The following is a 25,461-nucleotide window of genomic DNA, read 5'->3' on the forward strand; positions in this document are numbered from 1 at the left end:
TATAAAACAAGCTTTAATTCCAGAAGGTATCAAAATTGTCAATAAATGTTACACCCACAGAGCTGTAATAGTCTCGTAGCCAGTTATGGAGGGATACAAGTCTGCTGAAATGTTCAGTGCCACGATTTAGGGAGGGCAGATGGCCAGACATTATGGAGTGTTTGTTGGTGTCAAGCAGAGACCCAATCAGTTCTTTAAAGTCCATCTTCAGCTGTTCTGAGCTGCCCTTCATAATGTCATTGAACCCCACACGAACTATGACAGACTCAATTTCCTGATGCAGGTTTATAATGTCTGGGAACAGTGTTTTGATGTCTTGTACATGCGCTCCTGTATAGCACAATGTTTGTTCTCCAGGGACTGAGACATTTCTCCCTGTTGAACTGCCCAATACAACAGCCGGAGAAGGGAATGGAGAAATCCGACCATGCCTACCCCTCACACAATTGGTTGAACCTTTCACAGGTTGATGAGAAGCAGGATAGCGTACATCTCTTCTTGGGCTTCTTGGGAGGAAATGGCGGGAGTCTTTTAGGTTCCAGTTGTTGTTGCTAGTCAACTTTCAGTGGAGCGTCTGAGCATCTTTCAGAATCCCTCCTAAAACCTCGCTTGTTTTGTTTTAGTTGTTAGTTCTCCCTTCTGTTCGAGTGACATTTTTGGCTTTCTTGCGGGAATGTTTAAAAAAATTTTTTTTTTAATGTTACCTTTAATTAACTAGGCAAGTCAGTTAAGAACAAATTCTTACTTGAGGAACAACTTTCAAAGCAGAATTACATTTCAATTGTTGTATACCATTTTCTAGCTCTGAGTCTCTACTTTTATCCAATGTAAAAAAACACAATTTCAAATGATTTTGCTACATATGACTTTATCCAGGTGGTGGGTCACATCATTTAGCATATTTATTTTTTTACCTTCATTTAACTAGGCAAGTCAGTTAAGAACAAATTCTTATTTACAATGACGGCCTAGGAACGGTGGGTTAACTGCCTTGTTCAGGGGCAGAACGACAGATTGTCACCTCGGGGATTCGATCTAGCAACCTTTCAGTAACTAGTCCAACGCTCTAACCACTAGGCTACTTTGGGACCATTTCTGTTGGTCTTGGGACTTGGATATTCTGAAATTTATTTGGGGCTAATTTATTTGTTTTTTATGAATTTATACACTTTAAATATAATATATAATTATTTTTCTCACTTTATTAATTTTGTCTGTCTTGCTTCAGTCACTCTCATAGGAAAACAGTATTTATTTTATATGATAGCATAGTTTACAATCTAAGCTGATTGTTACAATGTTCCCACCAGACTGTTCCCACAACCTAATGAAACATTCTGGTAACCATTAAAGAACAGACTAAACACCAGGTGAATGTTTTTGACACTGTAAAAGATCCAAGTTGTAGAATGAGCCACACAAGTGGACAGTTCTGGTGTTCTGGAACATATATTTTGTGATGTTCCCACCAGACTGTTCCCACAACCTAAAGAAACATTCTGGGAACCTTTTAAAGAACACAATACATATGTTATAGGAATGTTCTAGCAACATCATGCAAATGTTTTATACAAACATACACACTTTTGGGGAATGTTCTATTGTGGTTGTTAAATGTTACATGACATATCCTTGGAATGTTCTCTAAAAAACACATTTGATGAATAAATATATGATATCATCCTAATGTTACATAAAACCCGAACTAGAACTTAATGGGAATCTGAGCTAACGTTCTGGGAATGTTCACGGTTTGCTGGGGAGGAAGGTATATGTACCACAATACACGATCAGTGTGCCAGACATTATCTCTAGGCTAAAACATGAATCCTTTATTCATTACAGGTTCAAGTACAAAGTTAAAAAGCCTTTAGTTATTCTGCTTTAGTTATTCTGCTTTAGTTATTCTGCATACAAGAGTACATAATATTGCCTTTGACTCTCTACCACAACTAAATACAGCCATTGGAAAGACAACCTTATTCTAACTATAGATTTGATATATTCTAGATTTGTCATATTTTTATTTTAGCACCTTTTGAAACATCCTCTTCAAAACACATTTCATTCCAGCCGTGAGAGGAGCGTGTCTCTGTGCTCGGTCTCCACCCTGTCACAACTCTCAACGGGTGATACCCTCGTTGACTTATCACCTGTCAATCAAATAACCACCAGTAAATCACATCAAACAACAAATAAACATCCCACCCCCAAGCCCCTCCCCCTACAGTACAACAGACCACTCACTATACTGACAGATAGTAATTGATGGTAACCCAGAGTAACCATATTACCGTAAGCGAGCACCTTATGACATAACGCCCCACTGCACCATGGGAGACAGCTGTGTTTGCGCTTGACGGAGCACAGGGTTGGAAACAGCTCATCACAACTGTGTGTGTGTGTGTTTGTGTGTGTGTGTGTATGTTTGTGTGTGTGTGTGTGCAGCAAACTGTGTAACCCACTAGTGTGATTGACTGCTGTGTAAACCTGGATTGTCTGTGCGCCACGAGACCACGTTAGCCCACTGAACTAAAGACGAGGCTCTCTCTGGGCGCTAACCTCGGGTCTCATCATGCTGAACTACCCCCACAACGCTTAACTGTAGAACACTGACCTCTAACCCCTGACCTCTAACCCCTCTGCTGCACTTAGAGACAGTAGAAAACAAGCTGCTACCTGAAGAGAAAGAAACACTGCAAACTAATGAAACTACTGAACAAAGACCTGGTAGTGACTTCTCTGTGTGTGTGTGTGTGTGTGTGTGTGTGTGTGTGTGTGTGTGTGTGTGTGTGTGTGTGTGTGTGTGTGTGTGTGTGTGTGTGTGTGTGTGTGTGTGTGTGTGTGTGTGTGTGTGTGTGTGTGTGTAGCACCATAGATGTGATTAACAGTACAGGAGGGAGATGTAGAGCAGATTAACCACCACTGAGTGTTGAAGCACCTTGTCAACTAGCACCATGGAATCTGAGGAATCTGAGGTGTGTGACAGAGAGACTGGAAGAGAGACAGTCCATGTTGTCGGAGTATTGTTTTGTGGCTGGATAACAGGTTTAGTTTGTGATTGGTTAGCACCGGGGTGGGGGTGTTCCCTGGTTTGTGATAGGTAAACACCGGGGTTGGGGCGTATCCTGGCTTGTGATTGGTTAACACCGAGGTGGGGCTGGAACCTTTCTGGTTGGGCATCGGCCTGTGGGTCATGGGCGGGGCTCCAGGCTGAGAACTCTTTCAGTTGAGGTGTGTGTGTGTGTGTGTGTGTGTGTGTGTGTGTGTGTGTGTGTGTGTGTGTGTGTGTGTGTGTGTGTGTGTGTGTGTGTGTGTGTGTGTGTGTGTGTGTTTGTATTAGTTGCAGGCGAAGTACTCTTTGAGCGGGGCAAAGAGGTGTCGTATGACTGGAACGCTCCAGGACCGCCCCAACAGACGCTGTCTGGAGAGACGACTCATGTTGGACACATCTGTGTAGTGGACCGGGAACCCAAAAACCCTGCAGAGGTAAGAGGTCAGAGGTTACAAAAGACAAAATATGAAATGAATAGAGATAGTAGAACTAGAGTAGAGACAGTAGAACTAGAGTAGAGATAGTATAACTACAGTAGAGACAATATAACTACAGTAGAGATAGTATAACTACAGTAGAGACAGTATAACTGTATTAGAGATAGTATAACTACAGTAGAGACAGTAGAACTACAGTAGAGACAGTATAACTACAGTAGAGACAGTATAACTGTATTAGAGATAGTATAACTACAGTAGAGACAGTAGAACTACAGTAGAGACAGTATAACTACAGTAGAGATAGTATAACTACAGTAGAGACAGTATAACTGTATTAGAGATAGTATAACTACAGTAGAGACAGTATAACTACAGTAGAGACAGTATAACTACAGTAGAGACAGTATAACTGTATTAGAGATAGTATAACTACAGTAGAGACAGTATAACTAGAGTAGAGACAGTAGAACTACAGTAGAGACAATATAACTACAGTAGAGATAGTATAACTACAGTAGAGACAGTATAACTACAGTAGAGACAGTAGAACTAGAGTAGAGACAGTAGAACTATATTAGAGACAGTAGAACTAGAGTAGAGACAGTAGAACTAGAGTAGAGACAGTATAACTACAGTAGAGACAGTATAACTAGAGTAGAGACAGTATAACTAGAGTAGAGACAGTATAACTAGAGTAGAGACAGTATAACTACAGTAGAGACAGTAGAACTAGAGTAGAGACAGTAGAACTAGAGTAGAGACAGTATAACTATATTAGAGACAGTAGAACTAGAGTAGAGACAGTAGAACTAGAGTAGAGACAGTAGAACTAGAGTAGAGACAGTATAACTATATTAGAGACAGTATAACTAGAGTAGAGACAGTAGAACTAGAATAGAGACAGTAGAACTAGAGTAGAGACAGTAGAACTAGAGTAGAGACATTATAACTACAGTAGAGACAGTAGACCTACAGGAGAGACAGTAGAATTAGATTAGAGACAGTATAACTATATTAGAGACAGTATAACTAGAGTAGAGACAGTAGAACTAGAGTAGAGACTGTAGAACTACAGTAGAGACAGTATAACTAGAGTAGAGACAGTAGAACTACAGTAGAGACAGTAGAACTAGATTAGAGACAGTATAACTATATTAGAGACAGTATAACTAGAGTAGAGACAGTAGAACTAGAATAGAGACAGTAGAACTAGAGTAGAGACATTATAACTACAGTAGAGACAGTAGACCTACAGTAGAGACAGTAGAACTAGATTAGAGACAGTAGAACTAGAGTAGAGACAGTATAACTAGATTAGAGACAGTATAACTAGATTAGAGACAGTAGAACTAGATTAGAGACAGTAGAACTACAGTAGAGACAGTAGAACTAGATTAGAGACAGTATAACTATATTAGAGACAGTATAACTAGAGTAGAGACAGTAGAACTACAGTAGAGACAGTAGAACTAGATTAGAGACAGTATAACTATATTAGAGACAGTATAACTAGAGTAGAGACAGTAGAACTAGAATAGAGACAGTAGAACTAGAGTAGAGACATTATAACTACAGTAGAGACAGTAGACCTACAGTAGAGACAGTAGAACTAGATTAGAGACAGTAGAACTAGAGTAGAGACAGTATAACTAGATTAGAGACAGTAGAACTAGATTAGAGACAGTAGAACTAGAGTAGAGACAGTAGAACTAGAGTAGAGACAGTAGAACTAGAATAGAGACATTAGAACTAGAGTAGAGACAGTATAACTACAGTAGAGACAGTAGAACTAGATTAGAGACAGTAGAACTAGAGTAGAGACAGTAGAACTAGATTAGAGACAGTAGAACTAGAGTAGAGACAGTAGAACTAGATTAGAGACAGTATAACTAGATTAGAGACAGTAGAACTAGAGTAGAGACAGTATAACTACAGTAGAGACAGTAGAACTAGAGTAGAGACAGTATAACTAGAGTAGAGACAGTAGAACTAGAGTAGAGACAGTGTAACTAGAGTAGAGACATTATAACTAGAGTAGAGACATTATAACTACAGTAGAGACAGTAGACCTACAGTAGAGACAGTAGAACTAGAGTAGAGACATTATAACTACAGTAGAGACAGTAGACCTACAGTAGAGACAGTAGAACTAGATTAGAGACAGTAGAACTACAGTAGAGACAGTAGAACTAGAGTAGAGACAGTAGAACTAGATTAGAGACAGTAGAACTAGAGTAGAGACAGTATAACTACAGTAGAGACAGTAGAACTAGAGTAGAGACAGTATAACTAGATTAGAGACAGTAGAACTAGATTAGAGACAGTAGAACTAGAGTAGAGACAGTATAACTACAGTAGAGACAGTAGAACTAGAGTAGAGACAGTAGAACTAGAGTAGAGACAGTAGAACTAGAGTAGAGACAGTAGAACTACAGTAGAGACAGTAGACCTTGGCTATGTGCATGGTGATCTTAGGCTTGTGTGCGGCTGCTCGGCCATGGAAACCCATTTCATGAAGCTCCCAACGAACAGTTCTTGTGTTGGCATTGCTTCCAGAGACAGTTTGGAACTCGGTAGTGAGTGTTGCAACCAAGGACAGACGATTTTTACGCGCTACGTGCTTCAGCACTCGACGGTCTCGTTCTGTGAACTTGTGTGGCCTACCACTTTGTGGCTGAGCCTACACATAAAAAATAACAGCACTTACAGTTGACCAGGGCAGCTCTAGCAGGGCAGAAATTTGATGAACTGGCTTGCTGGAAAGGTGGCATCCCATGATGGGACCATGTTGAAAGTCATTGAGCTCTTTAGTAAGGCCATTCTACTGACAATGCCTGTCTAAGGAGATTGCAAGACTGTGTGCTCAATTTTATATACGTGAGCAACGGGTGTATAAAAAAAAGCAGAATCTGCTAATTTGAAATAGTTCACATACTTGTGCGTGTATATACAGTATATAAACTCAGCAAAAAAAGCGTCCTCTCACTGTCAACTGCGTTTATTTTCAGCAAACTTAACATGTGTAAATATTTGTATAAAAATAACAAGATTCAACAACTGAGACATAAACTGAACAAGTTCCACAGACATGTGACTAACAGAAATGGAATAATGTGTCCCTGAACAAAGGGGGGTTCAAAATCAAAAGTAACAGTCAGTATCTGGTGTGGGCCCCAGCTGCATTAAGTACTGCAGTGCATCTCCTCCTCATGGACTGCACCAGATGTGCCAGTTCTTGCTGTGAGATGTTAGACTCTTCCACCAAGGCACCTGCAAGTTCCCAGACATTTCTGGGGGGGATGGCCCTAGCCCTCACCCTCCGATCCAACAGGTCCCAGACGTGCTCAATGGGATTGAGATCCGGGCTCATCGCTGGCCATGGCAGAACACTGGCATTCCTGTCTTGCAGGAAATCATGCACAGAACGAGCAGTATGGCTGGTGGCATTGTCATGATGGAGGGTCATGTCAGGATGAGACTGCAGGAAGGGTACCACATGAGGGAGGAGGATGTCTTCCCTGTAACGCACAGCATTAAGATTGCCTGCAATGACAACAAGCTCAGTCCGATGATACTGTGACACACCGCCCCAGACCATGACGGACCCTCCACCTCCAAATCGATCCCGCTCCAGAGTACAGGCCTCGGTGTAACGCTCATTCCTTTGACGATAAACGCGAATCCGACCATCACCCCTTGTGAGACAAAACCGCGACTCGTCAGTGAAGAGCACTTTTTGCCAGTCCTGTCTGGTCCAGCGACGGTGGGTTTGTGTCCATAGGCGACGTTGTTGCCAGTGATGTCTGGTGAGGAACTGCCTTACAACAGGCCTACAAGCCCTCAGTCCAGACTCTCTCAGCCTATTGTGGACAGTCTGAGCACTGATGGAGGGATTGTGTGTTCCTGGTGTAACTCGGGCAGTTGTTGTTGCCATCCTGTACCTGTCCCGCAGGTGTGATGTTCGTATGTACCAATCCTGTGCAAGTGTTGTTACACGTGGTCTGCCACTGCGAGGACGATCAGCTGTCTGTCCTGTCTCCCTGTAGCGCTGTCTTAGGCGTCTCACAGTACGGACATTGCAATTTATTGCCCTGGCCACATCTGCACTCCTCATGCCTTCTTGCAGCATGCCTTAGGCACGTCCACACAGATGAGCAGGGACCCTGGGCATCTTTCTTTTGGTGTTTTTCAGAGTCAGTAGAAAGGCCTCTTTAGTGTCCTAAGTTTTCATAATTGTGACCTTAATTGCCTACCGTCTATAAGCTGTTAGTGTCTTAACGACCGTTCCACAGGTGCATGTTCATTAATCGTTTATGGTTCATTGAACAAGCATGGGAAACAGTGTTTAATCCCTTTACAATGAAGATCTGTGAAGTTATTTGGATTTTTACGAATTATCTTTGAAAGACAGGGTCCTGAAAAAGGGACGTTTCTTTTTTTGCTGAGTTTATATATATATATATACAGTATATACACTACCGTTCAAAAGTTTGGGGTCACTTAGAAATGTCCACATTTATTGTCCATTACAATAACATCAAATTGATCAGAAATACAGTGTAGACATTGTTAATGTTGTAAATTACTATTGTAGCTGGAAACGGCTGATTTTTAATGGAATATCTACATAGGCGTACAGAGGCCCATTATCAGCAACCATCACTCCTGTGTTCCAATGGCACGTTGTGTTAGCTCATCCAAGTTTATAATTTAAAAAAACTGATTGATCATTAGAAAACACTTTTGCAATTATGTTATCACAGCTGAAAACTGTTGTCCTGATTAAAGAAGCAATAAAACTGGCCTTTAGACTAGTTGAGTATCTGTACACAGCCCATCTGTAAATAGCCCAACCAACTACCTCATCCCCATATTGTTATTTATTTTTGACCCCAGTATCTCTACTTGCACATCATCATCTGCACATCTATCACTCCCGTGTTAATGCTAAATTGTAATTATTTCGCCACTATGGACTATTTATTGCCTTACCTCCCTAATCTTACTACATTTGCACACACTGTATATAGATTTTTTCTATTGTGTAATTGACTGTACTTTTGTTTATTCCATGTGTAACTCTGTGTTGTTGTATTTGTCGCCCTGCTTTGCTTTATCTTGGCCAGGTCACAGTTGTAAATGAGAACTTGTTCTCAACTGGCCTACCTGATTAAATAAAGGTAAACTAAAATTAAAAATAAAACTGGAGCATTAGCATTTGTGGGTTCGATTACAGGCTCAAAATGGCCAGAAACAAAGACCTTTCTTCTGAAACTCATCAGTCTATTCTTGTTCCGAGAAATGAAGGCTATTCCATACGAGAAATTGCCAAGAAACTGAAGATCTCGTACAACGTTGTGTGTAGTCCCTTCACAGAACAGAGCAAACTGGCTCAGAATAGAAAGAGGAGTGGGAGGCCCCGGTGCACAACTGAGCAAGAGGACAAGTACATTAAAGTGTCTAGTTTGAGAAACAGATGCCTCACAAGTCCTCAACTGGCAGCTTCATTGAATAGTACCCGTAAAACACCAGTCTCAACGTCGACAGTGAAGAGGCGACTCCGGGATGCTGGCCTAGGCCTCTGTCCAGTGTCTGTGTTCTTTTGCCCATCTTAATCTTTTCTTTTTATTGGCCAGTCTGAGATGTTGGCAATATCAGTTGGTTTTGTGATGAAGATATGGCTTTTTCTTTGCAACTCTTTGCAATTATTCTACAACTTGATTGAAGTACACCTGTGGTAAATTCAATTGATTTGACATGATTTGGAAAGGCACACACCTGTCTATATAAGGTCCCAAAGTTGACAGTGCATGTCAGAGCAAAAACCAAGCCACGAGGTTGAAGGAATCGTCCGTAGAGCTCCGAGACAGGATTGTGTCGAGGAACAGAACTGGGGAAGGGTACCAAAATATTTCTGCAGTATTGAAGGTCCCCAAGAACACAGTGGCCTCCATCATTCTTAAATGGAAGAAGTTTGTAACCACCAAGACTCTTCCTAGAGCTGGCCACCCGGCCAAACTGAGCAATCGGGGGAGAATGGCCTTGGTCAGGAAGGTGACCAAGAACCCGATGGTCACTCTGACAGAGCTCCAGAGTTCCTCTGAGGAGAATGGTGAAGATTCCAGAAGCAAATGATCTCTGCAGCACTCCACCAATCAGGCCTTTATTTTAGAGTGACCAGACGGAAGCCACCCCTCAGTAAAAGGCACATGACAGCCCGCTTGAAATTTGCCAAAACGAACCTAAAGGATTCTCAGACCATGAGAAACAAGATTCTCTGGTCTGATGAAACCAAGATTGAACTCTTTGGCCTGAATGACAAGCGTCACGTCTGGAGGAATCCTGGCAAAATCCCTACGGTGAAGCATGGTGGTGGCAGCATCATCCTGTGGGGATGTTTTTCAGCGGCAGGGACTGGGAGACTAGTCAGGATCGAGGGAAAAATGAACAGAGCAAGTACAGAGAGATCCTTGATGAAAACCTGCAATCAGAATGCTCAGGACCTCAGACTGGGGAGAAGGTTCACCTTCCAACAGGACAACGACCCTAAGCACACAGCCAAGACAAAGCAGGAGTGGCTTCAGGACAAGTCTCTGAATGTCCTTGAGTGTCCCAGCCAGAGCCCGGACTTGAACCTGATCGAACACCTCTGGGGGGCCCTGAAAATAGCTGTGCAGCGACGTTCCCCATCCAACCTGAAAGAGCTTGAGAGGATCTGCAGAGAAGAATGGGAGAAACTCCCCAAATACAGGTGTGCCAAGCTTGTAGCGTCATTCCCAAGAAGACTTGAGGCTGTAAACGCTGCCAAAGGTGTTTCAACAAAGTACTGAGTAAAGGGTCTGAATACTTATGTAAATGTGATATGGGGTATTGTGTGTAGATTGATGAGGGGGAAAAAACTATTTAATACATTATAGAATAAGAATGTAATGTAAAAAAATGTAGGTTAGGGGTCAGGGGTTACCTCTCCATCTCAGTATAGTTAGGTCAGGGGTCAGGGGTTACCTCTCCATCTCAGTATAGTTAGGTCAGGGGTCAGGGGTTACCTCTCCATCTCAGTATAGTTAGGTCAGGGGTCAGGGGTTACCTCTCCATCTCAGTATAGTTAGGTCAGGGGTCAGGGGTTACCTCTCCATCTCAGTATAGTTAGGTCAGGGGTCAGGGGTTACCTTTCCATCTCAGTATAGTTAGGTCAGGGGTCAGGGGTTACCTTTCCATCTCAGTATAGTTTGGTTAGGGGTCAGGGGTTACCTCTCCATCTCAGTATAGTTAGGTCAGGGGTCAGGGGTTACCTCTCCATCTCAGTATAGTTAGGTCAGGGGTCAGGGGTTACCTCTCCATCTCAGTATAGTTAGGTCAGGGGTTACCTCTCCATCTCAGTATAGTTAGGTCAGGGGTCAGGGGTTACCTTTCCATCTCAGTATAGTTAGGTCAGGGGTCAGGGGTTACCTTTCCATCTCAGTATAGTTTGGTTAGGGGTCAGGGGTTACCTCTCCATCTCAGTATAGTTAGGTCAGGGGTCAGGGGTTACCTCTCCATCTCAGTATAGTTAGGTTAGGGGTCAGGGGTTACCTTTCCATCTCAGTATAGTTAGGTCAGGGGTCAGGGGTTACCTTTCCATCTCAGTATAGTTAGGTCAGGGGTCAGGGGTTACCTCTCCATCTCAGTATAGTTAGGTCAGGGGTCAGGGGTTACCTCTCCATCTCAGTATAGTTAGGTCAGGGGTTACCTCTGCATCTCAGTATAGTTAGGTCAGGGGTCAGGGGTTACCTCTCCATCTCAGTATAGTTAGGTCAGGGGTCAGGGGTTACCTCTCCATCTCAGTATAGTTAGGTCAGGGGTCAGGGGTTACCTCTCCATCTCAGTATAGTTAGGTCAGGGGTCAGGGGTTACCTCTCCATCTCAGTATAGTTAGGTCAGGGGTCAGGGGTTACCTCTCCATCTCAGTATAGTTAGGTTAGGGGTCAGGGGTTACCTTTCCATCTCAGTATAGTTAGGTCAGGGGTTACCTCTCCATCTCAGTATAGTTAGGTCAGGGGTCAGGGGTTACCTCTCCATCTCAGTATAGTTAGGTCAGGGGTTAGGGGTTACCTCTCCATCTCAGTATAGTTAGGTCAGGGGTCAGGGGTTACCTCTCCATCTCAGTATAGTTAGGTCAGGGGTCAGGGGTTACCTCTCCATCTCAGTATAGTTAGGTCAGGGGTCAGGGGTTACCTTTCCATCTCAGTATAGTTAGGTCAGGGGTCAGGGGTTACCTCTCCATCTCAGTATAGTTAGGTCAGGGGTCAGGGGTTACCTCTCCATCTCAGTATAGTTAGGTCAGGGGTCAGGTTACCTTTCCATCTCAGTATAGTTAGGTCAGTCAGGGGTTACCTCTCCATCTCAGTATAGTTAGGTCAGGGGTCAGGGGTTACCTCTCCATCTCAGCATAGTTTGGTTAGGGGTCAGGGGTTACGTCTCCATCTCAGTATAGTTAGGTCAGGGGTCAGGGTTTACCTCTCCATCTCAGTATAGTTAGGTCAGGGGTCAGGGGTTACCTCTGCATCTCAGTATAGTTAGGTCAGGGGTCAGGGGTTACCTCTCCATCTCAGTATAGTTAGGTCAGGGGTCAGGGGTTACCTCTCCATCTCAGTATAGTTAGGTCAGGGGTCAGGGGTTACCTCTCCATCTCAGTATAGTTAGGTCAGGGGTCAGGGGTTACCTCTCCATCTCAGTATAGTTAGGTCAGGGGTTACCTCTCCATCTCAGTATAGTTAGGTCAGGGGTCAGGGGTTACCTCTCCATCTCAGTATAGTTAGGTCAGGGGTCAGGGGTTACCTCTCCATCTCAGTATAGTTAGGTCAGGGGTCAGGGGTTACCTCTCCATCTCAGAATAGTTAGGTCAGGGGTTACCTCTCCATCTCAGTATAGTTAGGTCAGGGGTCAGGGGTTACCTCTGCATCTCAGTATAGTTAGGTCAGGGGTTACCTCTCCATCTCAGTATAGTTAGGTCAGGGGTAAGGGGTTACCTCTCCATCTCAGTAAAGTTAGGTCAGGGGTCAGGGGTTACCTCTCCATCTCAGTATAGTTAGGTCAGGGGTCAGGTTACCTATCCTTCTCAGTATAGTTAGGTCAGGGGTCAGGGGTTACCTCTGCATCTCAGTATAGTTAGGTCAGGGGTCAGGGGTTACCTCTCCATCTCAGTATAGTTAGGTCAGGGGTCAGGGGTTAACTCTCCATCTCAGAATAATTAGGTCAGGGGTCAGGTTACCTTTCCATCTCAGTATAGTTAGGTCAGGGGTCAGGTTACCTTTCCATCTCAGTATAGTTAGGTCAGGGGTCAGGGGTTACCTTTCCATCTCAGTATAGTTAGGTCAGGGGTCAGGTTACCTTTCCATCTCAGTATAGTTAGGTCAGGGGTCAGGTTACCTTTCCATCTCAGTATAGTTAGGTCATGGGTCAGGGGTTACCTTTCCATCTCAGTATAGTTAGGTCAGGGGTCAGGTTACCTCTCCATCTCAGTATAGTTAGGTCAGGGGTCAGGGGTTAACTCTCCATCTCAGAATAATTAGGTCAGGGGTCAGGTTACCTTTCCATCTCAGTATAGTTAGGTCAGGGGTCAGGTTACCTTTCCATCTCAGTATAGTTAGGTCAGGGGTCAGGGGTTACCTCTCCATCTCAGTATAGTTAGGTCAGGGGTTACCTCTCCATCTCAGTATAGTTAGGTCAGGGGTTACCTCTCCATCTCAGTATAGTTAGGTCAGGGGTCAGGGGTTAACTCTCCATCTCAGAATAATTAGGTCAGGGGTCAGGTTACCTTTCCATCTCAGTATAGTTAGGTCAGGGGTCAGGTTACCTTTCCATCTCAGTATAGTTAGGTCAGGGGTCAGGGGTTACCTCTCCATCTCAGTATAGTTAGGTCAGGGGTCAGGGGTTACCTTTCCATCTCAGTATAGTTAGGTCAGGGGTCAGGTTACCTCTCCATCTCAGTATAGTTAGGTCAGGGGTCAGGGGTTACCTCTCCATCTCAGTATAGTTAGGTCAGGGGTCAGGGGTTACCTCTCCATCTCAGTATAGTTAGGTCAGGGGTCAGCTCTCCATCTCAGTATAGTTAGGTCAGGGGTTACCTCTCCATCTCAGTATAGTTAGGTCAGGGGTCAGGGGTTACCTTTCCATCTCAGTATAGTTAGGTCAGGGGTCAGGGGTTACCTCTCCATCTCAGTATAGTTAGGTCAGGGGTCAGGGGTTACCTCTCCATCTCAGTATAGTTAGGTCAGGGGTCAGGTTACCTTTCCATCTCAGTATAGTTAGGTCAGGGGTCAGGGGTTACCTCTCCATCTCAGTATAGCTAGGTCAGGGGTCAGGTTACCTTTCCATCTCATGTATAGTTAGGTCAGGGGTCAGGTTACCTCTCCATCTCAGTATAGTTAGGTCAGGGGTTACCTCTCCATCTCAGTATAGTTAGGTTAGGGGTCAGGGGTTACCTCTCCATCTCAGTATAGTTAGGTCAGGGGTCAGGGGTTACCTCTCCATCTCAGTATAGTTAGGTCAGGGGTCAGGGGTTACCTCTCCATCTCAGTATAGTTAGGTCAGGGGTCAGGGGTTACCTCTCCATCTCAGTATAGTTATGTCAGGGGTCAGGGGTTACCTCTCCATCTCAGTATAGTTAGGTCAGGGGTCAGGGGTTACCTCTCCATCTCAGTATAGTTAGGTTAGGGGTCAGGGGTTACCTCTCCATCTCAGTATAGTTAGGTCAGGGGTCAGGGGTTACCTCTCCATCTCAGTATAGTTAGGTCAGGGGTCAGGTTACCTTTCCATCTCAGTATAGTTAGGTCAGGGGTCAGGGGTTACCTCTCCATCTCAGTATAGTTAGGTCAGGGGTCAGTGGTTACCTTTCCATCTCAGTATAGTTAGGTCAGGGGTCAGTGGTTACCTTTCCATCTCAGTATAGTTAGGTCAGGGGTCAGTGGTTACCTTTCCATCTCAGTATAGTTAGGTCAGGGGTCAGTGGTTACCTTTCCATCTCAGTATAGTTAGGTCAGGGGTTAGGGGTTACCTCTCCATCTCAGTATAGTTAGGTCAGGGGTCAGGGGTTACCTCTCCATCTCAGTATAGTTAGGTCAGGGGTCAGGGGTTACCTCTCCATCTCAGTATAGTTAGGTCAGGGGTCAGGGGTTACCTCTCCATCTCAGTATAGTTAGGTCAGGGGTTACCTCTCCATCTCAGTATAGTTAGGTCAGGGGTCAGTGGTTACCTTTCCATCTCAGTATAGTTAGGTCAGGGGTTACCTCTCCATCTCAGTATAGTTAGGTCAGGGGTCAGGGGTTACCTCTCCATCTCAGTATAGTTAGGTCAGGGGTCAGGGGTTACCTCTCCATCTCAGTATAGTTAGGTCAGGGGTCAGGGGTTACCTCTCCATCTCAGTATAGTTAGGTCAGGGGTCAGGGGTTACCTCTCCATCTCAGTATAGTTAGGTTAGGGGTCAGGGGTTACCTTTCCATCTCAGTATAGTTAGGTCAGGGGTCAGGGGTTACCTCTCCATCTCAGTATAGTTAGGTCAGGGGTCAGGGGTTACCTTTCCATCTCAGTATAGTTTGGTCAGGGGTCAGGGGTTACCTCTCCATCTCAGTATAGTTAGGTTAGGGGTCAGGGGTTACCTTTCCATCTCAGTATAGTTAGGTCAGGGGTCAGGGGTTACCTCTCCATCTCAGTATAGTTAGGTCAGGGGTCAGGGGTTACCTTTCCATCTCAGTATAGTTTGGTCAGGGGTCAGGGGTTACCTCTCCATCTCAGTATAGTTAGGTCAGGGGTCAGGGGTTACCTCTCCATCTCAGTATAGTTAGGTCAGGGGTCAGGTTACCTTTCCATCTCAGTATAGTTAGGTCAGGGGTCAGGGGTTACCTCTCCATCTCAGTATAGTTAGGTCAGGGGTTAGGGGTTACCTCTCCATCTCAGTATAGTTAGGTCAGGGGTCAGGGGTTACCTCTCCATCTCAGTATAGTTAGGTCAGGGGTCAGGGGTTACCTTTCCATCTCAGTATAGTTAGGTCAGGGGTCAGGGGTTACCTTTCCATCTCAGTATAGTTAGGTCAGGGGTCAGTGGTTACCTTTCCATCTCAGTATAGTTAGGTCAGGGGTTACTTCTCCATCTCAGTATAGTTAGGTCAGGGGTCAGGGGTTAACTCTCCATCTCAGAATAATTAGGTCAGGGGTCAGGTTACCTATCCATCTCAGTATAGTTAGGTCAGGGGTCAGGGGTTACCTCTGCATCTCAGTATAATTAGGTCAGGGGTCAGGTTACCTTTCCATCTCAGTATAGTTAGGTCAGGGGTTACCTCTCCATCTCAGTATAGTTAGGTCAGGGGTTAGGGGTTACCTCTCCATCTCAGTATAGTTAGGTCAGGGGTCAGGGGTTACCTCTCCATCTCAGTATAGTTAGGTCAGGGGTCAGGGGTTACCTCTCCATCTCAGTATAGTTAGGTCAGGGGTTACCTCTCCATCTCAGTATAGTTAGGTCAGGGGTCAGGGGTTACCTCTCCATCTCAGTATAGTTAGGTCAGGGGTTAGGGGTTACCTCTCCATCTCAGTATAGTTAGGTCAGGGGTCAGGGGTTACCTCTCCATCTCAGTATAGTTAGGTCAGGGGTCAGGGGTTACCTCTCCATCTCAGTATAGTTAGGTCAGGGGTCAGGGGTTACCTTTCCATCTCAGTATAGTTAGGTCAGGGGTCAGGGGTTACCTCTCCATCTCAGTATAGTTAGGTCAGGGGTCAGGGGTTACCTCTCCATCTCAGTATAGTTAGGTCAGGGGTCAGGTTACCTTTCCATCTCAGTATAGTTAGGTCAGGGGTCAGGGGTTACCTCTCCATCTCAGTATAGTTAGGTCAGGGGTCAGGGGTTACCTCTCCATCTCAGTATAGTTTGGTTAGGGGTCAGGGGTTACCTCTCCATCTCAGTATAGTTAGGTCAGGGGTCAGGGGTTACCTCTCCATCTCAGTATAGTTAGGTCAGGGGTCAGGGGTTACCTCTGCATCTCAGTATAGTTAGGTCAGGGGTCAGGGGTTACCTCTCCATCTCAGTATAGTTAGGTCAGGGGTCAGGGGTTACCTCTCCATCTCAGTATAGTTAGGTCAGGGGTCAGGGGTTACCTCTCCATCTCAGTATAGTTAGGTCAGGGGTCAGGGGTTACCTCTCCATCTCAGTATAGTTAGGTCAGGGGTTACCTCTCCATCTCAGTATAGTTAGGTCAGGGGTCAGGGGTTACCTCTCCATCTCAGTATAGTTAGGTCAGGGGTCAGGGGTTACCTCCCCATCTCAGTATAGTTAGGTCAGGGGTCAGGGGTTACCTCTCCATCTCAGTATAGTTAGGTCAGGGGTTACCTCTCCATCTCAGTATAGTTAGGTCAGGGGTCAGGGGTTACCTCTGCATCTCAGTATAGTTAGGTCAGGGGTCAGGGGTTACCTCTCCATCTCAGTATAGTTAGGTCAGGGGTTACCTCTCCATCTCAGTAAAGTTAGGTCAGGGGTCAGGGGTTACCTCTCCATCTCAGTATAGTTAGGTCAGGGGTCAGGTTACCTATCCATCTCAGTATAGTTAGGTCAGGGGTCAGGGGTTACCTCTGCATCTCAGTATAGTTAGGTCAGGGGTCAGGGGTTACCTCTCCATCTCAGTATAGTTAGGTCAGGGGTCAGGGGTTAACTCTCCATCTCAGAATAATTAGGTCAGGGGTCAGGTTACCTTTCCATCTCAGTATAGTTAGGTCAGGGGTTAACTCTCCATCTCAGAATAATTAGGTCAGGGGTTAACTCTCCATCTCAGTATAGTTAGGTCAGGGGTCAGGGGTTACCTCTCCATCTCAGTATAGTTAGGTCAGGGGTCAGGTTACCTTTCCATCTCAGTATAGTTTGGTCAGGGGTCAGGTTACCTTTCCATCTCAGTATAGTTAGGTCAGGGGTCAGGGGTTACCTCTCCATCTCAGTATAGTTAGGTCAGGGGTCAGGTTACCTTTCCATCTCAGTATAGTTAGGCCAGGGGTCAGGGGTTACCTCTCCATCTCAGTATAGTTAGGTCAGGGGTCAGTGGTTACCTTTCCATCTCAGTATAGTTAGGTCAGGGGTCAGGGGTTACCTTTCCATCTCAGTATAGTTTGGTTAGGGGTCAGGGGTTACCTCTCCATCTCAGTATAGTTAGGTCAGGGGTCAGGGGTTACCTCTCCATCTCAGTATAGTTAGGTCAGGGGTCAGGGGTTACCTCTCCATCTCAGTATAGTTAGGTCAGGGGTCAGGGGTTACCTCTCCATCTCAGTATAGTTAGGTCAGGGGTTACCTCTCCATCTCAGTATAGTTAGGTCAGGGGTCAGTGGTTACCTTTCCATCTCAGTATAGTTAGGTCAGGGGTTACCTCTCCATCTCAGTATAGTTAGGTCAGGGGTTACCTCTCCATCTCAGTATAGTTAGGTCAGGGGTCAGGGGTTACCTCTCCATCTCAGTATAGTTAGGTCAGGGGTCAGGGGTTACCTCTCCATCTCAGTATAGTTAGGTCAGGGGTCAGGGGTTACCTCTCCATCTCAGTATAGTTAGGTCAGGGGTCAGGGGTTACCTCTCCATCTCAGTATAGTTAGGTTAGGGGTCAGGGGTTACCTTTCCATCTCAGTATAGTTAGGTCAGGGGTCAGGGGTTACCTCTCCATCTCAGTATAGTTAGGTCAGGGGTCAGGGGTTACCTTTCCATCTCAGTATAGTTTGGTCAGGGGTCAGGGGTTACCTCTCCATCTCAGTATAGTTAGGTTAGGGGTCAGGGGTTACCTTTCCATCTCAGTATAGTTAGGTCAGGGGTCAGGGGTTACCTCTCCATCTCAGTATAGTTAGGTCAGGGGTCAGGGGTTACCTTTCCATCTCAGTATAGTTTGGTCAGGGGTCAGGGGTTACCTCTCCATCTCAGTATAGTTAGGTCAGGGGTCAGGGGTTACCTCTCCATCTCAGTATAGTTAGGTCAGGGGTCAGGTTACCTTTCCATCTCAGTATAGTTAGGTCAGGGGTTACCTCTCCATCTCAGTATAGTTAGGTCAGGGGTCAGGTTACCTTTCCATCTCAGTATAGTTAGGCCAGGGGTCAGGGGTTACCTCTCCATCTCAGTATAGTTAGGTCAGGGGTCAGTGGTTACCTTTCCATCTCAGTATAGTTAGGTCAGGGGTCAGGGGTTACCTTTCCATCTCAGTATAGTTTGGTTAGGGGTCAGGGGTTACCTCTCCATCTCAGTATAGTTAGGTCAGGGGTCAGGTTACCTTTCCATCTCAGCATAGTTAGGTCAGGGGTCAGGTTACCTCTACATCTCAGTATAGTTTGGTCAGGGGTCAGGGGTTACCTCTCCATCTCAGTATAGTTAGGTCAGGGGTCAGGGGTTACCTCTCCATCTCAGTATAGTTAGGTCAGGGGTCAGGTTACCTTTCCATCTCAGTATAGTTAGGTCAGGGGTTACCTCTCCATCTCAGTATAGTTAGGTCAGGGGTTACCTCTCCATCTCAGTATAGTTAGGTCAGGGGTCAGGGGTTACCTCTCCATCTCAGTATAGTTAGGTCAGGGGTTACCTCTCCATCTCAGTATAGTTAGGTCAGGGGTCAGGGGTTACCTCTCCATCTCAGTATAGTTAGGTCAGGGGTCAGGGGTTACCTCTGCATCACAGTATAGTTAGGTCAGGGGTCAGGGGTTACCTCTCCATCTCAGTATAGTTAGGTCAGGGGTCAGGGGTTACCTCTCCATCTCAGTATAGTTAGGTCAGGGGTCAGTGGTTACCTCTCCATCTCAGTATAGTTAGGTCAGGGGTCAGGGGTTACCTCTCCATCTCAGTATAGTTAGGTCAGGGGTCAGGGGTTACCTTTCCATCTCAGTATAGTTTGGTTAGGGGTCAGGGGTTACCTCTCCATCTCAGTATAGTTAGGTCAGGGGTTAACTCTCCATCTCAGAATAATTAGGTCAGGGGTCAGGGGTTACCTCTCCATCTCAGTATAGTTAGGTCAGGGGTCAGGGGTTACCTCTCCATCTCAGTATAGTTAGGTCAGGGGTCAGGGGTTACCTTTCCATCTCAGTATAGTTAGGTCAGGGGTCAGGTTACCTCTACATCTCAGTATAGTTTGGTTAGGGGTCAGGGGTTACCTCTCCATCTCAGTATAGTTAGGTCAGGGGTCAGGGGTTACCTCTCCATCTCAGTATAGTTAGGTCAGGGGTCAGGGGTTACCTCTCCATCTCAGTATAGTTAGGTCAGGGGTCAGGGGTTACCTCTCCTTCTCAGTATAGTTAGGTCAGGGGTCAGGGGTTACCTCTCCATCTCAGTATAGTTAGGTCAGGGGTCAGGGGTTACCTCTCCATCTCAGTATAGTTAGGTCAGGGGTCAGGAGTTACCTCCCCATCTCAGTATAGTTAGGTTAGGGGTCAGGGGTTACCTCTCCATCTCAGTATAGTTAGGTCAGGGGTCAGGGGTTACCTCTCCATCTCAGTATAGTTAGGTCAGGGGTCAGGGGTTACCTCTCCATCTCAGTATAGTTAGGTTAGGGGTCAGGGGTTACCTCTCCATCTCAGTATAGTTAGGTCAGGGGTCAGGGGTTACCTCTCCATCTCAGTATAGTTAGGTCAGGGGTCAGGGGTTACCTCTCCATCTCAGTATAGTTAGGTCAGGGGTCAGGGGTTACCTTTCCATCTCAGTATAGTTAGGCCAGGGGTCAGGGGTTACCTCTCCATCTCAGTATAGTTAGGTCAGGGGTCAGGGGTTACCTTTCCATCTCAGTATAGTTAGGCCAGGGGTCAGGGGTTACCTCTCCATCTCAGTATAGTTAGGTCAGGGGTCAGGGGTTACCTTTCCATCTCAGTATAGTTAGGCCAGGGGTCAGGGGTTACCTCTCCATCTCAGTATAGTTAGGTCAGGGGTCAGGAGTTACCTTTCCATCTCAGTACACCAGAGTATGTCCTCCTTGTTGTCCATGTAAACAGGGAAGTGTTGATCCTTCCCCTGCTTCACTGAGTTAGAACGCGTTGTTATCGTGCGCACCTTCCCAAACTACAACAGATAAAGGGTTCTGTTCAGGAGGGGAATGTTACCTGGCCCAAATATAACCCAAAGAACAGAGATAGGACAGCACTCCAGTGAATAAACGTATTGCCTCATGAACGTTTTGGGGTTCGAGCCCTTCTTCAATGGCAATCATTGTCACAACAACCAGACCTTACAGACGGGCATCATGATACATTCCCAGTCAGTACTGGCCCAATCAAGGGATCCCAGCAGAGAGAGCTGTGGGGGAAACATGACAATAAAATAAAGATATACTGAAAAAAAATATTAACACAACATGCAAAAATGTCAATGATTTTACTGAGTTACAGTTGATATGAGGAAATCAGTCAATTGAAATAAAATCATTAGGCCCTAATCTATGTATTTCACATGACTGGGAATACAGATATATGCATCTGTTGGTCACAGATACCTTTAAAAATCTCCTCACTGTATTTCTGTGCATTCAATTGCCATCGATAAAATGCAATTGTGTTCGTTGTCCGTCCATGACTGTTCATACCATAACCCCACCACCACCATGGGGCACTCTGTTCACAACGTTGACATCAGCAAACCACTCAGGGGCTGTGCGGTGTTCCTCAAGGTTCCGTTTTAGGACCACTATTGTTTTCACTATATATTTTACCTCTTGGGGATGTCATTCGAAAACATAATGTTAACTTTCACTGCTATGCGGATGACACACAGCTGTACATTTCAATGAAACATGGTGAAGCCCCAAAATTGCCCTCGCTAGAAGCCTGTGTTTCAGACATAAGGAAGTGGATGGCTGAAAACTTTCTACTTTTAAACTCGGACAAAACAGAGATGCTTGTTCTAGGTCCCAAGAAACAAAGATATATTCTGTTAAATCTGACAATTAATCTTGATGGTTGTAAAGTCGTCTCAAATAAAACTGTGAAGGACCTCAGCGTTACTCTGGATCCTGATCTCTCTTTTGACGAACATATTGTCACGTTCCTGACCTGTTTTCCGTTGTTTTTGTATTTGTTTAGTCAGGGCGTGAGTTGGGGTGGGCAGTCTATGTTATTTGTTTCTTGTTTAGGTTCATGGTTAATTAGCCTTATATGGTTCTCAATCAGGGGCAGGTGTTTGACGTTTCCTCTGATTGAGAACCATATTAAGGTAGGCTGTTCTCACTGTTTGTTTGTGGGTGATTGTCTTCCGTGTCAGTGTTTGTTACCACACGGGACTGTTTCGTTTGTCTTGTCTGTTCCTGTTCCTGCGTTCTTCGTTTTGTGTAAGTTCTCATGTTCAGGTCGGTCTACGTCGTTTTTGTTATTTTGTAATTTATTCAAGTCTACTTCGTGTTTCGTCTTGTCTAAATAAATTCATCACCCGCTGCATTTTGGTCCGATCCTTGCTCCTCCTCGTCTGAGGAGGAGAACGACTTAGATGCCCGTTACACATATCAAGACTGTTTCAAGGACAGCTTTTTTCCATCTACGTAACATTGCAAAAATCAGAAATGTTCTGTCCAAAAATGATGCAGAAAAATTAATCCATGCTTTTGTTACTTCTAGGTTAGACTACTGCAATGCTCTACTTTCCGGCTACCCGGATAAAGCACTAAATAAACTTCAGTTAGTGCTAAATACGGCTGCTAGAATCCTGACTAGAACCAAGAAATTTGATCATATTACTCCAGTGCTAGCTTCCCTACACTGGCTTCCTGTTAAGGCAAGGGCTGATTTCAAAGTTTTACTGTTAACCTATAAAGCGTTACATGGGCTTGCTCCTACCTATCTTTCTGAGTTGGTCCTGCCGTACATACAGTGGGGAGAACAAGTATTTGATACACTGACGATTTTGCAGTTTTTCCTACTTACAAAGCATGTAGAGGTCTGTAATTTATATCATAGGTACACTTCAACTGTGAGAGAAGGAATCTAAAACAAAAATCCAGAAAATCACATTGTATGATTTTTAAGTAATTAATTTGCATTTGCAACCTCTAACCTTTATCCTCCAACCGTAACGATGATGGATAAGAATTCCCTCTGATCATGGTGTAACAGTGGATACAGTTGTGACAAGGGAATACCATCAGGAATGATAGACACAATGTACCATCTGGCAGTCCGACGGACAAATCTGGGTTTGCCGGATGCCAGGACAACGCTACCTGCATAGTGCCAACTGTAAAGTTTGGTGGGAGAGGAATAATGGTCCGGGGCTGTTTTTCATGGTTCAGGCCCCTTAGTTACAGTGAGGGGAAATCTTAATGCTACAGCATACAATGATATTCTAGACGATTCTGTGCTTCCAACTTTGTGGCAACAGTTTGGGGAAGGCCCTTTCCTGTTTCAGCATGACAATGCCCCCCGTGTACAAAGCGAGGTCCATACAGAAATGGTTTGTCGAGATCGGCGTGGAAGAACTTGACTGGCCTGCACAGAGCCCTGACCTCAACTCCATCGAACACCTTTGGGATGAATTGGAATGCCGACTGCGAGCCAGGCCTAATCGCCCAACATCAGTGCCCGACCTCACTAATGCTCTTGTGGCTGAATGGAAGCAAGTCCCCGCAGCAATGTTCCAACATCTAGTGGAAAGCCTTCCCAGAAGAGTGGAGGCTGTTATAGCAGCAATGTTCCAACATCTAGTGGAAAGCCTTCCCAGAAGAGTGGAGGCTGTTATAGCAGCAATGTTCCAACATCTAGTGGAAAGCCTTCCCAGAAGAGTGGAGGCTGTTACAGCAGCAATGTTCCAACATCTAGTGGAAAGCCTTCCCAGAAGAGTGGAGGCTGTTATAGCAACAATGTTCCAACATCTAGTGGAAAGCCTTCCCAGAAGAGTGGAGGCTGTTATAGCAGCAATGTTCCAACATCTAGTGGAAAGCCTTCCCAGAAGACTGGAGGCTGTTATAGCAGCAATGTTCCAACATCTAGTGGAAAGCCTTCCCAGAAGAGTGGAGGCTGTTATAGCAGCAATGTTCCAACATCTAGTGGAAAGCCTTCCCAGAAGAGTGGAGGCTGTTATAGCAGCAATGTTCCAACATCTAGTGGAAAGCCTTCCCAGAAGAGTGGAGGCTGTTATAGCCGCAATGTTCCAACATCTAGTGGAAAGCCTTCCCAGAGGAGTGGAGGCTGTTATAGCCGCAATGTTCCAACATCTAGTGGAAAGCCTTCCCAGAAGAGTGGAGGCTGTTATAGCAGCAAAGGGGGGAACCAACTTCATATTAATGCCTTTGTTTTTAGAATGAGATGTTCGACGAGCAGCTGTCCACATACGTTTGGTCATGTAGTGTATCTCTCATGTAGTGTATGTGCCAATGTCTATTCAGCACTTCCTTGATCGACCTTGAAATAGGACCGTAGGTTTTTCTGTAGTAGGTTCTAAATATGCCAAACATTTAGGTAATTACATCATAATGTAATGCAATTGTGTGTCTGTATTAGACTGTCATGTTTCCTCCACAGCTCTCTCTGTTGATGGGACAATACTTACAGGGAATTTAGAATCATGCCACCTGTGTAGTATAGCTGTTGTGACGTTGATTGCAGTTGCCTTGCTAAAGAAGGGCTCATACCCGAAACGTTCGTGCGACAATACAAGTTTATTTACTGGAGTCCTGTTCATACACACAGACCCGTTACCTTGGCTGTGCGTCCGTGCTCCAGGCAGTCTTGTAGTTCCAACCTATCATTCACCATGGCTGTGAGAGGACTGGACATAGACATGATTACTGTTACACTGTTGTTTCATCATTATTCTGGTAATTCTGATTCAGCGTGTCTTACCGGCCCATGCCCGGCAGGTTTCCCCAAAAGTATCTGGCGCGGTGAGCAGCAGACACTTCTTTGGCATCGATCATCACTGGGTTACACTGGAAAACACCCACACAGTTAGACAGCATTGTCCTCAGCAACGCTCCATAGACAACAATGAATACATTGTGTACCTCTCATGGCCACATGGGGGCAGCAACGCTCCATAGACGTCAATGAATAAATGGTGTACCTCTCATGGCCACATGGGGGCAGCAACGCTACATAGACGTCAATTAATAAATGGTGTACCTCTCATGGCCACATGGGGGCAGCAACGCTCCATAGACGTCATTGAATACATTATGTACCTCTCATGGCCACATGGGGGCAGCAACGCTCCATAGACAACAATGAATACAGTATGTACCTCTCATGGCCACATGGGGGCAGCATACGTCAATGATGTCGCTCTTGTTGCTGGTGATTCTCTGATCCGCCTCTACCCAGACGACACCATTCTGTATACTTCTGGCCCTTCTTTGGACACTGTGTTAACAAACCTCCAGACGAGCTTCAGTGCCATACAACTCTCCTTCCGTAGCCTCCAACTGCTCTTAAATGCAAGTTAAACTAAATGCATGCTCTTCAACCGATCGCTGCCCGCACCTGCCCACCCGTACAACATCACTACTCTGGACGGCTCTGACTTAGAATATGTGGACAACTACAAATACCTAGGTGTCTGGTTAGACTGTAAACTCTCCTTACAGACTCACATTAAGCATCTCCAATCCAAAATTAAATCTAGAATCGGCTTCCTATTTCGCAACAAAGCATCCTTCACTCATGCTGCCAAACATACCATCGTAAAACTGACTGTCCTACCGATCCTTGACTTTGGTGATGTCATTTACAAACAAGCCTCCAACACTCTACTAAGCAAATTAGATGTAGTCTATCACAGTGCCGTCCGTTTTGTTACCAAAGCCCCATATACTACCCACCACTGCGACCTGTATGCTCTCGTTGGTTGGCCCTCGATTTATATTCGTCACCAATCTCAGCTCACTGGTCACCATAGCAGCACCCACTCGTAGCACGCGCTCCAGCAGGTATATCTCACTGGTCACCCCCAAAGCCAATTCCTCCTTTGGCCGCCTCTCCTTCCAGTTCTCTGCTGCTAATGACTGGAACAAACTGCAAAAAT

General features: G+C 45.3%; 1 protein-coding gene across 3 annotated transcripts in view; it reads right to left on the reverse strand.

The window, feature by feature from the left end:
- Positions 1 to 1,234: 1,234 nt before the first annotated feature.
- LOC139555916 (DNA (cytosine-5)-methyltransferase 3A-like) overlaps positions 1,235 to 25,461 on the reverse strand; it is a 112,663-nt gene continuing 88,436 nt past the window's right edge. For all 3 annotated transcript variants that reach the window (XM_071369288.1, XM_071369286.1, XM_071369287.1), the window contains 4 exons: positions 24,285 to 24,370; positions 24,141 to 24,210; positions 20,402 to 20,520; positions 1,235 to 3,481 (listed from right to left, as the gene is read on the reverse strand). In XM_071369288.1, the coding sequence (XP_071225389.1) occupies positions 3,340 to 3,481; positions 20,402 to 20,520; positions 24,141 to 24,210; positions 24,285 to 24,370 (417 nt within the window). In that variant the 3' untranslated portion in view covers positions 1,235 to 3,339. The remainder of the gene's footprint in view (positions 3,482 to 20,401; positions 20,521 to 24,140; positions 24,211 to 24,284; positions 24,371 to 25,461) is intronic.

Source organism: Salvelinus alpinus, chromosome 27, assembly GCF_045679555.1.
Source record: "Salvelinus alpinus chromosome 27, SLU_Salpinus.1, whole genome shotgun sequence".
NCBI lineage: Eukaryota > Metazoa > Chordata > Actinopteri > Salmoniformes > Salmonidae > Salvelinus > Salvelinus alpinus.